This window comes from Acanthaster planci, linkage group LG06, assembly GCF_054643075.1.
Source record: "Acanthaster planci isolate LZ-2023a linkage group LG06, COTS_SCS, whole genome shotgun sequence".
In the NCBI taxonomy this organism is placed as follows: domain Eukaryota; kingdom Metazoa; phylum Echinodermata; class Asteroidea; order Valvatida; family Acanthasteridae; genus Acanthaster; species Acanthaster planci.
Genome location: NC_141782.1, coordinates 5,909,595 through 5,924,359, shown reverse-complemented (window position 1 = coordinate 5,924,359; position 14,765 = coordinate 5,909,595). Strand labels below are relative to the sequence as shown.

The following is a 14,765-nucleotide window of genomic DNA, read 5'->3' as shown; positions in this document are numbered from 1 at the left end:
GAAAAATGTCGGTAATGCCCAGCAGCCTGGTCTTTTGTTTGGAGTACGGTCTTTTGTTACTGGGCCCTGTTTCCTTTGTCTGAGTTTGGAGACCCCAGCCAGCCATATAAACCATACGTCTCTGATTCCGTAGTCCCCGGCAGGAAGTGGTTAATGATTGTTTGGAGGTTTGCTCCATATGAAGTCAAGCAGATTGTTTGAAAAATACCTAAATAACACATAATTTTAAGAAAAACTTGCACAAAACCTATGCAGGAAAACTGCACCTGTAAAGTCATTTCATGTGATTTGCTTTTATATTGACCGAACGACCAACCAACCAACCAATCAAATATTATTTGATATTTGGAATCTCATATAATATCATTGAATTTTGAATATATAATTTTTCTCCATAGGTTTGTACATGTTTTCCTAAGTCAGAGACCGGTGCCATTCATACATCTGAGTGACTTTGTATTGGGAGCAAATGTAGTCCATGAACCCATGTAGCTGTTAAAATACAATCGTCCCAGTGACATCATCAGGGGATCACATGACACGAGACTAAAGTTGCAATTTTCTCCATAGGTTTTGTGCACGTCTTTCTACTTCGCAATATTATCGATCATTAGGAGACAGGCTCTCAACTTCAGCCAGGAATTACTATAAGAACAAAAGACAAATTGTTTTTTTTTTTGTCTCCGTTCGATTACAAATATACCCAAGAGTCCAAATATCAAATAATATTTCATAAATGCTTTTCAAGGTCAAGCAAATCCTTTGACATGACTTTGAAGGTGCAGTTTTTCTCGGTAGGTTTTGTGCATGTTTTCTCAAGTCAAAGACTGGTGCACGCATACATCTGAGCAACTTTGTATTGGGAGCATATATAGTCCATCAACCCATGGGGCTATCAAAATAAAATCATCACGGTGAGGTCATCAGAAGTCACGTGACATGAAATTAAAGTTGCAATATTACCAATCTTAATGAGAGTAGTCATGAACTTTGGCTGAGGATTACTACAAGAATGACAGAGATATCATTTTTGTTTTCATCTTCATTCAATTACACATATACCCGAGAGTCCAAATATCAAATAATATTTGATTGGTTGGTCGGTTGGTTGGTTGGTTGATTGGTTGGTTGGTCGGTCGTTCGGTCGGTCAATATAAAAGCAAATTACATGAAATGACTTTACAGGTGCAGTTTTCCTGCATAGGTTTTGTGCAAGTTTTTCTTAAAATTATGTGTTATATAGGTATTTTTCAAACAATCTGCTTGACTTCATATGGAGCAAACCTCCAAACAATCATTAACCACTTCCTGCCTGGGACTACGGAATCAGAGACGTATGGTTTATATGCGTGGCCGGGGTCTCCAAACTCAGACAAAGGAAACAGGGCCCAGTAACAAAAGACCGTACTCCGAACAAAAGACCAGGCTGCTGGGCATTACCGACATTTTTCACTCTCAAAAGTGGTGATAATCCAGCCTTCTTTTGAAACCCTATACCAGGGTTTGGGGCATTGAGAGAGAGCGGATTAGCAGCGGGGACAGAAGCGCTCCACCACTGCAGCGATGAGCCACACAGCACAGCTGCATGCTAATCTGGCCCCTATTGAAAAGAGGTCAGCAGTGCCCTGAGCCAGGTTCGTGAACAAAATAAAGTTACATAACGCGACACGATCTTGGCTCTGTTTACAAGGCTGCAGGCCTGGCTGAAATACTATTAATAAGGGAATTAATATGTGCTTGGCCGGTCTGAAACGTGCTTAAACCTGGCTGGGAGAACGGATGCTAATGCCTGTGCCACAGGTGAGAGCATTATCAGCATTCATTCTCCTGAGCCAGCTATAGACGTTAGTTTTAGACCAACCAAGCACATATTTATTTCCATTCATAAATACTGTTTTAGTTCAGAGAGTCAAAAAAAGTCAACATACAATAAATTCCCAAGGGGCTTGTTTAAGAATTGAACAAGACTGGACACGACTGGTGGTGGAATTGCTGGCGGACGACTCCATTCAATGCAAATGTCATCTCCTGCTTGTGGTGGACCCAATACTCAATACATTTACCAGGTCAAATCAGTGTATTTTGAAGTACCGGTAGTGCCCCTGAAGAAAACTGAACTAGATAGAAGTGTTTGTAAAGAAGTACAAACACAGAGCTGTCTTGGGACTGTTTCACCAACAAAATAAGTATTTGCAATTGTGATGAATAAACCTGGCATCAAGAAACTATAAGAGAGTAAAAATTAACAATTTACTATTCTGAACGTCACATACCCTGAAAGAGTTACTTGGTAATTTACTATCAATTTCAACCGATGCAGATGTTCACCTCAGACGATAATCTAACATTACTTGTCATGTTATGTCATTCTGACAGTTTAGGGTTTGCCTTGTACTTTGTGGAGTTTCCCAGAATTACTTGAAACTTATAATATTTACTTAAAGATGACATATTCGACTTCTTAGACTGAAGACGTCATTACAAGTGGATGTGATACCAGTTACAAGAATTGTAGTTTTAAACGAGGATGTTTGTAGACAAACGCAGCTGCTTTGGCCCTGGTTTCATTTATCAGTGCACATAGATGATACAGAAAACACATTGTGGAATGTTTTAAATCCATGTCATATTGATGCATGTCACATGACTTCTCATATAATGATACCACCAACAGAAGAAATCAATTTCCATCTGGAACCCTTCCCTTTCTACTTTTCAACCCAATGGGATGTGTGCTTTACAAGATATAATGCTTGCAAGAGTACCCCCTTAATGTCACGTGACTTGTCACCCGATGACATGAGAATCATGAGGTCAATCTGGGCCTAAAACCCTTCCCCTTCGAGCTATACACAAAGTTTCAACCTAATTGGACATAAACTTTACGAGATATAGCACTTTAAAGAGTGCCCCTTTAATGTCACATGACATGTCACTGGATGAAGTCAGAATCACATCACATGAATTCTAAAAACATGTACAAAACCTAATAAGAGAGGGAAAAATCAAATATTCAAAATTTCTACATTAAAATCATGACATCTTGCGAATATCCTTGACCAGGCTTGTCTTCTCAATAACGGCACACACCTTAACACATGCCTCTGTACCTGTATTTTTTAAAATAAAATTCAAGTTTTGATTCTATATCATTAGAAAACCTTGGGCATATCTGTAACTAGATGTCAAGAATACCACCTGGCACAAAAATCGTTCGGCTAAAAAAAATCATTCTGCTCTGTCAATTTCCTGTGCAAGAAAGATATGATTGATTAAAAATTTGTCATTTTGAAAAGCGACACAGAACTGAACTGCATTACCAGATTGCAGCCATTTTTTCTTCCGTTCTCCATCTTTGAGTCTTTCCTGCAAACAGTTGGGGAAGATGTCTGAATGGCCATGGTGCACGTCCTGAATGTGGTTGGTGCGAGACATCCATTTTGTGACATGTAGTTCCTCCTCCTCATCTGTGGTTGAGGCTGCCACCCAGTAAACATGATTGCTCACACTCTTCTTCCATTTGCTGACTTCCTCACACTCCTTCTTTTTGGCAAGGCTGTGCATCTTCTTTTTCACCGCTGCAAAATACCATAACATATTTAAAATGACAATCTACTGTTTATTGTTCCAAAAAGAGAGACATTAAGAGAAATGTAAAGTGCACAGTCGAAGTTTTTTAGGACCAATTCAAAACGAACAAAAATTTGTGTACCTTTAGCTACATGCCATACATCATATGTGTGAAGGATTGCTGGCATCTCCTCCCTGACATATTTGGATAGTTGGCAATGCCGATCCGTCACCAGTTTCCTGATGGTCAGCCCACTCTTCCTCATCTTCTTAGCCGTCCTCTTGAAACCCTCCAGTTCCATGTGGTTGGAATTTTTCACCTCATTACTCTGCACAAACACATGGAGCACAAGGGCATATCTCTTCAAGGTAATGACAGATATAAAAGTAAACTTGGTGTGTCCACCTCTGAAATATCACAATAACAAACTCACCAGAATCCTACTAACGTGAACCAGCTGAATATCAACAATCTTGTTGATGATGTTCAGCTCAATAACAGTATAACTGCCGAACTTCGCAGAATGGCCAGGGCTGTCTGCTCGACCATCTCCTCCAAGTTTTAAAGGCTGGCCGGCATCAAGGAGTTGCTTGATGAGGGCTTGCTGGTGGTGCTTCCACTTCCTCTCAATGACCGGCTGCAGAAAGCTGACCTGGTGATTGTAGAAAGTCCTCTCCGACATGCACGCCACATTCAAATTACTAAGGATTTGCACAGTGGTAGCAAAGCTACCACTTGCAAAAAGTGTGGCAGCAGACAAAAGGAGGTTGCCAGATGGGATGTTCTGGAACCATGGCTGGCTCTCCCAGATCTGCTGCCCCAGACTGCAACTTCGGCACTCCTGGGTTACTTACAGCATGGAGCCAATCTCCCTCTGCCTGATGATGACATCATACAATCCACAACCAAAGCACCTCTTCAGTAGCAGAAACAGCCTAGACGCACACACAATGTACTTTCGTTCAGTATGGGCATCCATGCTGCCAATTTCAGTGTAGTCTACCACTGTGCGTGGGCTCATCCCTCTTTTCCTGCATAAAACATTCAAAAGAAATTTTGAAGAAAAAAAACAAAGAATTGTGAATGGAAGTAATTCCCTGTATGGATGCCACCCAAATGTCCTGAAGTTATTGGGTCATGCAGTAAAAAGTATTTCTGAACAATCGAAAAGTGTTTCTACCATAATGCATGTCCCCTTAAATGTTAAACTTTGGTTCCCTTTCAAGTCATAGTAAGAAATGAGGCCCTGAAATGATGAATTCCTTCCTATTAAATATACACAGGCAAGTGTAGTTATTACTTTCTTCACCGGAAAATTCTTACTCAACACAGATGACGTACATTAATAATGAGGAATACAATTTATTGTTTGATGGGTCTTTTAGTTTTCTTGTGGAGGGTGGAGGGGTAATCTGATGATCCAGATGATTCTGGGGTATAACCAGGAGACTCTGGTTGTGATTGGCTATTTTCCTTCTCGTCAGAGCTGCTATTCTCCTAATCAGGGCCATCATCTAACAGCTTGCACATGACACTAGTGGAAGTCATGGGTTCCTTAGCCAACATGCCTTGGCCTCTTGTGCTCTGTCGCTTGCACAGCTATATGAAGTAAAATATTGGCATATGGCATTATATCATTAGAAAGAAAAAAGAATAAAAGCAGTAACTGTTGACTTACTTTCAAGTTTATGTTTAAATCAGGAATTTTCATCAACCTTGGGACACATGGCACTAATACTTAACCAAGCAAAATGTTTACCCCTGATTTTTCTTTCATTGTTTCAATAATTTATTCTTACGTTTCACACGCGTAGCCACTTTGTCAGTGTGCCCACAGTCTTCATTTGGCATGTTGACCTCATTGGCACCATGTGTGTTGATGTGCCCAAGTTGTGCTTGTTCTGAAAAACAAAAGAAAACTTGTATTTGTAAATTATAAATGCTTTATTCCATTCCTTGCACTGGTAAAACACCAATGAACATGTAAAGTAGTTAGAGTACTGAATTTTGAAATCTAATCATTCCAGTGTTTTCAAGTGCCATGACCAGAATATTAATTGTAGTATAATGTCTCCTTGCAAAGGATGAGTCATGCTTTCATAGTCATGAAGTCAACTGATGAAGTTTCTCTCTTACCGCATCAGAACATTCTGCATCAGATGGAATGCATTCCTCTGTCTCCATGGGTTCGGAAGGGGAATCTGGCAAAGTGGAGTTGTCGCAGGAAGAATTGTCATCGGTTGAGCTTGATGCCAGCAGCTCATCAAGCATCTTGGGGAGAAAGAAAAAGCAATTGGGACATAAAACTATTTATTAGGAGTGCAATGAACAGTATCAAAATCCCAGCAAAAAAGCAAACCAACTCACCCAATACCCCCCCCCAGCAAAACCACAGGGGAAACCTGAAGGAAAAATTGAAATATCAAATTCCTGTAATTGAAATGAAATTGACAAACTTCCTCAATTTTTGTAAATAATTTTGTAAAAAATCACTTAAAACAATTTTTTTTGGGGGGGGGACATTAAAAAGCTAGTCCAAGTAAGGAATGCAGGCCAATTGATACGCAGACTTCACTGTCCCTTTGGAAAAACATCCAACATGCCCAAGCCACGTACATACAACATAAGACTGTTGGAGTGGCCCTGTATTCTATAATTGAGGTCAAGATGAATGATTGAGTATATGGCGATAAGGTTCAGCCAGGCATAGAAGCCAAAACAGCACCACAGTACCAAAATCAGGGCAAAAGAAATAAATAAGTCATCATGGAACATGAACAGGATCTGATTATGAATAAGTGAACAGTAACAGTGGATTATCCTCACATGGCATGTGTTTGGTAACTATGGTTACATTTTATTTGAGTAAAACATTTTAGCCTAGCCATAATTCTTATGCTTATTACAGGCCTGTATTGTTACTAACGTCATAATTTTGCCAAGCTTGGTCATGTTGGTCCCAGGGTAGGTGCCAAATATCTTTTGAAAGCAAGCCTATATTACAGCTACCAATGCAGGATAACGAATCATTGAATTAATGCACGCTTATTTAAAACTTGTTGGCGGCGATTTTAAGGTTCCACCATGTCCACCATGGAGGAATAATGTTTGCATACAAATACATGTACCTGTACTGTAAATGTAACGCATATACATGAGGTACATGTAGGCTAGGCTACGTACCTACGTACATGTACATGAGCACACGTGGCAACGTGCCCAAATTCCGGACAGATCGTCAACTCACCCGTCTCTTTTCACGTTTCTCTGAAGTTTCCCTCCTCCATTTCTCAACTTCTTTAGAGGGGTTTCTTGGCTTATTCTTGGTGGGTATGGCATTTGCCTTCAGCTTTCTTGCTCTCTTCATGTCAAATTTCCAGTGGAGCGCAGTCTCGAAATCCCTCTCGTCAAAGTGAGCGCTACATATCAAACTTCTTGCGGATGGCCCTGACCACTTTGCCCTTGTGAGTTGGACTTTCGTCGTCCAAATTCTCGCAAGTTTCTCATCTTTTGGGAACTTGTGCAGACTTATATCTTCACTGGTGGTGTTGCTGCAACCACCAACGACACATCGCGCCGGCATATTGGCAGAAAAAATAGCTAAACAAGTATTTTGGACGGCGGGCAAAAAGATACGACAATCTAAGAAACAACGCATGGACGGTGGAAGGTCACGGTACGTACGCGATCGCACACTGGCGATTGTGTTCTGCCGATGGCGTCATGGGGTCACGTGGTATGCTATTGCGATTTTCGGATTGAAAAGTAGAGGGCCAGTTTTTTGTCGGGAATCTTGCTGTTTTCTAAATAATATGATTACTTTATTAAAAAAAACAAACTGCCATATGCAAGATCATACCTTCTCTGATCGATTAGACATCGGATTCCTTTCTATATCTGATAACCTTTAAAGATTACTATATGACCTGAGACTAACGCCATTGAACCCACATCTTTTACCAATTTCAAATAGTAAGGCACTTCTGACTGTAAGCAACGGTTATGTGATTTTAGATACAGGATATGAAGTGTAGACCTAAATTTACTCTATCACTTTCCTCCAAAAATAATTTGTGGGAACTCACAATTGATTTTACGTGTTTTTTTAAAGAACTAAAATGATCAAATTTTAGTTCTTTAAAAAACCTTGTAATTTGACACCTGATGACATCATCATGACATTATTTTTGTTGGACTATTTATGCTCAAAAGTCTTTCCTTAGTGTTATTTTGATGAAGATGCGAGATTGTTAAGCAACCAAAAGTTCCTCTTGAAAACAAATGTGTACAAAGTCAATAGGTTAAAATAAGTGTTCAATCTTTAATAATAAATCATGTGATCACGTCAGCATGACATCATTGTTCTGAAAGACCTTTGCTATACATTCTTTGATTGTGCAAAGTTTCACTGTCATATGACTTTGTTTAATGTCCAAAATACCAATAATAAAAACATGTACAAAGTCTACGGGATGTGGGATAGAATACCAAGGAGAAGGTATTCTCAAAAAAACAAAGGCTTTTCCTCACTGTAGAAAAGCCCCCCCCCCAAAAAAAGAAAGGAAACGTTAAGCCAGGTCAAGTCCATCTCCGATCAGGCCGGTCTACTGGGTCCGCCACAAGTGGTGTCAGTTGTCTCCCCACATATGCATTTGCAGTACATGCTTTCACTTGAAATCACAGCATATTCCACAATTGCAATGCTTTATATTGGAACTACAAACCCGAACTCACTGCCTTGATGCCAAATCAATGCATGGTCCTCTAGATTTCTTTAGTGCATTCAACACACTAGTTCCGCATTTACTGATTCAGAAATTGGTGGACATAAATGTACACCCACAAATACTGATGGTGATCCATGATTTTCTCTTACATAGGCCACAAAGGGTGAAAGTTTGTAATAACTTCTCTATAATTAGCATTGATGTCCTACTGGGGTGCGTTCTGTCACCCGTCCTGTTTTCATTATACACTAGTGAATGTGTTAGCACAGACGACCAATGTTTAATTATTAAATATGGTGATGACACAGTGGTCTCAGGTTATCTTTTGCAGGAGACAAATGCAGAACGTTACTTTTCAGTCTTTGATAAGTTCGTAGATTGGTGCGACACTCATTTTTTGTAATTGAATGTCATAAAAACAAAAGAAATGATTATGGACTTTAGGAAAAATAAAGGAAATGAACATTCACTGGTGACCATTCATGGAAGTGCAGTCGAGCAGGTTTCAGAATACAAGTATCTAGGCACCAAAATTACCAGTAATCTTGTTCTTGTTGTGGGGAAATATTGTATTTTCTTTTGTGTTTAAAATCTAGTGTAAGACAAATTTCCGTAGAGACAATAAAGGTATCAAATCAAATTATACCGTACTTTTATTAAATTTCAGGAAAAAATGTCTCAAAGACAACTGACTTTAGGGACCAGAATTGCTCTGGCACATAGGAACCACTTTGGAAGGACTGAGAACCTGTCTGGAATGGGGTGAAAAATAATGCACATATACAATATTACGTTTTCATTTAAGTGGAAATTGGATTGCATGGATGGCAAAACAATGCGTACATTGGATTTTGAGTGGCAATTACTTTGCACGGTAATTACTGTAGTATTAATCAGGGGTGTGATTTGTCTGGATTTTTCTGGATTTCCGGAATTTCTGTAAGACTACCCGGAATTTCCGTGAGACTTTCCGGATTTCCATATTGTCATTGCTTTCAATGTGTAATGCAAAGACTACAATATTTGGTGCGAAGCTAAGTGAAAGACTTGCACAAGTTTAGGTGTATAGCATGCTCTTTTGTGTTGTTACTCCCCCTGGAAATGCACGAGATAAATAGGTAATAGTACATTGAATGGAGGGGGTATCATTGTTAAAACATAGGGACCCAGGCCAGCGATATGATCGTTTTTTGTATGTACATCTACTGTACGTACTGTACGTTGGCTGCGTGTATGCATGGTACATGTGATGTCGCTGTATGCACTGTGTACAACTTGAGTCCATCTGCCATTGCATTTCGTTTCGTTCTAGTGGTGGTCTGATGTTGTCGACGTCCATCAAATATGTCATACAAGGTAGTAGGTAGGGAAGGGGATCTGAATGTAGATGAAGGATTCAAGAATTCTTGGAAATTTTCCTGGCAGGAAACCGAGGTGGACAGAGAATTAACAAAGGAGAAATCACTGTATTATCGTGACTTTCTCGTGAAAATCGACAAACCTGGGTACTGCAAGTGCACATGGTGTCACAAGTAATGCATTACTCATCTGTATGAGACAGTTTTCAGTTTTAGTGAATTGTGATCAAATTTTGTGGATCACTGATAACTGCATGTGTGTGTGTATTACACTTCTAGGTCTTTGATTGTCACCAATTATAGCTAATTGCAATTGAAGTGAATGAGGACAAGGGTTTTGTTGCAGTAAATAATATAATTGTATCCCTCAAAGTAAGAACAGCTCTTGTGGTGGCTTATATGTAGTACCAGAATGTCCTCCTATAATCAAATAGATATGCCGCGAATTGTAGGGAAGCTGTGGCCAACGCGACTTGCAAAACCCTCCGACAAATGTTTCGTGGATTTTTCATTTTCTCCAAATCACACCCCTGATTAATTGTTTTGCTGATATATTTTTGTTGGATATGATCTCAACTTTCCATATCACAAATGCAATTAATCAATAAACATTGTTGAAATAAGAGAAACCTTCATTTCAAAAGTGACAAACTCAAAACCTGATTTTCTCAAAACCAATGTTCAGTGCGTAATGACCTAATTTGTCACCACATGAAAACTCTGATGATTTGTGGTCAGGGTTTTAAATGGCTTATTGTGAATCCATTATACTGTAGTTCCAATTTATTAACTGGAGCAAGTGTAATAGTACTACACATCACATGTATTTTTTTAAATGTGTGCTTTAACTTAAAATAAAATCTTAATTTCACTTTGCACTTTGGTAATTACTCGAAAGGTATTGTATGCAGAAAAAGAACGTATATTAAGTAAAATGTACAGATTTTGATGTTACTTCTTTTTATTTTGTTAGGTGGGAAACTATTGGCCGAAAGTTTTCATGCATAAACATTTGTAAGGCAGGCCTCTATTTATTTGAATGGTCTGGTCCCAAGTGCATTGGTACCAAAATGTTGCCATCCTGAGCATCCACTGCACCAAACATTTTGTCATTTTTGTTACAGCAGTATTACTCCCAGAGAAAAAAATAGTCAGACAAGCAAGTTGTGTTTTTGGACAGCGATGCTACTTGTTTTGGCTAGCACAGTTGATCAGAACACTGGTCTATTATTAAATAATAACACTTCAAGCAAAGCAATTCTTTAAATTCTTAAAGATGTAAATAGAGTAAAAGTGGCATGTTTGTCAATAATACTGACCAAAACATTCTACCCTTGGCACATGTGCAAAAGTCAGGGCGCTTGCCTTTAACACAAGTGAACAGGGGTAAAATGTCACTTTACGACTTACCCCGTCACTATGCATGTGAGATGGCATGCCTATGGGCTTAATTAGAATTCTACCCTTGCGATGCATTTTACAAAATACAATGGTGTAACTTTGATTGAGAAATTGACATTAATTGGTTTGTTGTATGGGTCCACCGCTGTACTTGCGGTAGGGTTAGCCTATCCACCATTGAACTTGCTGTAGGCAACACTACTTAACAGTAAAGAGAAAATTGTTGTGAATTTCGTCAATGGTTAACTTTAACAATAAACAATCATACGGCTTAACAGTAAAGTTGATGCTGTGAGTCATTCTCCCATGCCATTTTTGCCAAACGCGCAAAGCGCACCCCAAATGGGAAGAAGACAAGTAGCCCGAAGTGCGACTCCAAACCTACTACTTGCCAAGTGGCACCATTGGTTGATTGAGCGTCTTGGGAGTCATGGGAGAGTGTCTGACATATATCCATGTAGAAATTGGAGGGCACCTTTTATCCTACATGAAGACTCATACCTGAACCCAAAATGCAAAGTAATCTACTTGAAGCAAGTAATCATTTGCACCTATGTGTACTGTGATCAGTCAAGGAGGCAGTGCCCGTGTCTCCACAGATGATAATAAATTGGGAGGAACTCTGGAAAGCCTTTCTAATGTAGCATTAAATCGATACCAAATAGGTGTGGTCACCTCCAGATAACAGAAAATATACGCTGCAGCTGCAGTAAAATCTGAAGTTTGCAATATGCAAATATTTTCAAGTACCGATCGAACCAATTCTATAAAGTGAATTTAAAATTGTCTCTCCCTTTCTTATTTCAATTTCACATGTGACGCTGTAATACTATTTACCCACAACCGTTTATTTTTGGTAGCAATCCCAGACAATTGTTTTTGTTGCTTACTCCATGATGCCAAACACTGGGATATAATTGTGTTACCGGTGCTTTAAACAATTAACTTGCGGAAAGATATTCAATAGTTTTGTGTGTGTGGTAATGTGTTTGTGGGCTTCTTACAAATTGATAAGGTGTATATAATACGTTGCGCGTAATTAATATTTGCATTAGTGTTTTTGAAACTGTTCTTTTGTTTGTAAATCAAACATTTTAGCCTTTGCAATAGAAGAAAGAAACCACCATCAATCAATCAGTCAATCAAGGAATCAATAATGGGAAGGCTAGGATCCAAGAATCAAGGGAAACAAACCCGCTAATGCGAAATCCTAACATTGCCAAGGGCGTGACAACATTAAAGATTAAAAAGAGTGACCCCGAATTGGCCATGACATTCATGTGGGATGTCTTGAACAATATGGAACTGTGCCAGCAATTAGGACAGTAGCCATTCTCTGACGTTAGCAGAATTTATCCCTTCTGCATGCTGTCACTAACTCATTACCATGAATCTTTCATCAGATCCAGCGAACTTTGAATGCTGTGATAATGGCCTACACGGGGTCCAATTCTTGGCACGCTTGTCCACTATTCACCAAGTGAAGAGAGCAAATGGGGTGCTACCAAGAATGGTTTCAACTTGCCTAACAATTGGGGCACCTTGCCTTTATGCTTGCCACATTTGGCAAATACAGCAAGCCCAATTTATTTATTACATCTGTTCAACCAATAGCGCATGAAGTGATAATTAAGAAGACAATGAAGAAATGTTCACTTGCAGAGGTGGGGGTGAACCCAGAATGAATATCCCAGGGAAAACCCACAGAGTTTAGGCACTTAAAACCCAATCCACATACTGCCCTTGGTGGGATTTGAATGCGGGTCGTAGAGGTGGAAGGCGAGGAAAGAGCTACGGTACTACACCAACCTGACTCCCCGAATTATTGGCACACTTGCAAACCATTAACCTCAAACTAGACAATACGGGTTCGAGGATGAGTCTTGCTAAGTCTGAATCGACGGGGAAAGTCCCCACTATGACAATAGTTGTCTCAACAAAAAAATTGTGAAACCAACTTGTTAGTTATGGAAACAATGTTTCCTGAAACTGAGAGATGTTTTAAGGGACGAAATATATATGCACTAGAATTTTAGAAAGCCATTAGAAATTAACGATTTTGGGGTTTCTGTGAGGACTAAATCAGTGCAAAGTCAAACACACAAATTTATCTTAATAAAATAATTTATTACCTATTTACAGTCCCGAGGTTCACCCTCTCGTAGTTTTGTACAGTTCCTCAAATGAGGATATTCATAAAAAAAATGACGTCACAGAATTGTTTTAAGGTGTAATTAAAAGAACTACATTAGACGCCAATAACACCAAACATTATGCTTTGGAGGTTCAATCACAAGACAATAGTACTACAATAGTACTACAATAGTAAATCAAGTCAAATGAGGATATTCATTAAAAAAAATGACGTCACAGAATTGTTTTAAGGTGTAATTAAAAGAACTACATTAGACGCCAATAACACCAAACATTATGCTTTGGAGGTTCAATCACAAGACAATAGTACTACAATAGTAAATCAAGTCAATTAGCTTCAACAGCAAAATATTCCACAGTTACAACACATGTAATTACCGGTAAGTGCACCAAAATTACTTCACAAGCCACCAAGGCTACTTCCAAGTTCAGGAGAAAATATTCACCGGACACTAAGTGTAAACAATGCCACACAGGCTAAATGGTGCCACACAAGCTATAGTGCCACACAGGCTAAATAGTGCCACACAGGCTATAGAGTGTCATAAACAGTGCCACACAGGCTAAATGGTGCCACACAGGCTATAGTGTCATAAACAGTGCCAATATGACATAACAGTTTATCTTGGTCTGCATGGGCCTCGGACGTCTACGGCAGTCGTAGCGCTCCGTCAAACAGCGAGCGATGCCCTCACGAGACACAGCACAGAACAGTGGAGAGCATCTTGGCCGGACCTAAGGTAGTAAAACTGCCATAAGGTAGGGCTCTAGTTTGTGGCTTCACGGTTGTCTGCAGTCAGTCACCAGTTCCAGGGTCATTGGACGGTCCGCTCAAAACGGGGAAAAGATGTATAAGCTGACAAAGTATGGCAACCCCAAAAGAGCACAAGGCCCTTAGCTTAAATTACTCTTGTTGGATTGGAGAGCCTGACCACTGGTGTCAATATGCTTTACAGCAAGACAACTGACTGACCATGGGTAGCACATCTTCACTCTATATACACCACACTCCCTCACACTCCAGTGCACCCAATGAAAAGACCACACCCAACTGAAACATCCCAACTGCTTGTACTTACCATTCAAATGCAAAGTCCACAATCTAGAGCCCCAAGCACCTTGTGCTAAATGCAAATCAATGACATCACATACTGAAATGAATATTTAAATCAAGCAACTTCTCTTGTTGCAGCCAAAATTGGGAAACTCAATAAAACTCTACATGACAGAAAAATAAAAGTTGTTATTTTTAAAAAAATAAAATGGGCTGAGATGTGACGGTTTCCCAGCACAAAACGCACTGCGCACCCAAAATTATTTGAAAACCGATGAGCCAAGCACTTCCAATCTTTATATAAAATATAAAACCCAAAGGGAAAGTGGAACCCTATTCTTCCAACAAGCAACTCTTTGAACAAGCAAGTCCATGATAGAATTGTGGAAACAGGTGACCTTTGTCTTCAAGATGTATTTGGCTTAAAGAAAGTCATATTCCATGTTCCGTGCTTCCAAATCCTGTTTTGTAAACCTCATACATTCACATGAAATGCTCTT

General features: G+C 39.4%; 3 protein-coding genes across 10 annotated transcripts in view; 1 reads left to right on the top strand and 2 right to left on the bottom strand.

Annotated features, from left to right (window-relative positions):
* The window catches only part of LOC110987750 (uncharacterized), a 523,067-nt gene that overhangs the window by 237,010 nt on the left and 271,292 nt on the right, over positions 1 to 14,765 (top strand). The gene's annotated exons all lie outside the window — the stretch shown is intronic.
* LOC147798769 (uncharacterized) lies at positions 3,034 to 4,935 on the bottom strand. The gene is made up of 4 exons (XM_087137776.1): positions 4,005 to 4,935; positions 3,713 to 3,932; positions 3,321 to 3,578; positions 3,034 to 3,110 (listed from the first exon to the last, which is right to left on the bottom strand). The coding sequence occupies exons 1-4, from the start codon at positions 4,251 to 4,253 to the stop codon at positions 3,034 to 3,036; spliced, it is 804 nt and encodes a 267-aa protein (XP_086993902.1). The 5' UTR covers positions 4,254 to 4,935.
* Positions 4,983 to 7,206, bottom strand: LOC147798768 (uncharacterized). Its single transcript, XM_087138269.1, has 3 exons — positions 6,819 to 7,206; positions 5,708 to 5,842; positions 4,983 to 5,472 (listed from the first exon to the last, which is right to left on the bottom strand). Exons 1-3 carry the CDS (start codon positions 7,152 to 7,154, stop codon positions 5,374 to 5,376), a joined length of 570 nt encoding a protein of 189 aa, XP_086994395.1. The 5' UTR covers positions 7,155 to 7,206; the 3' UTR covers positions 4,983 to 5,373.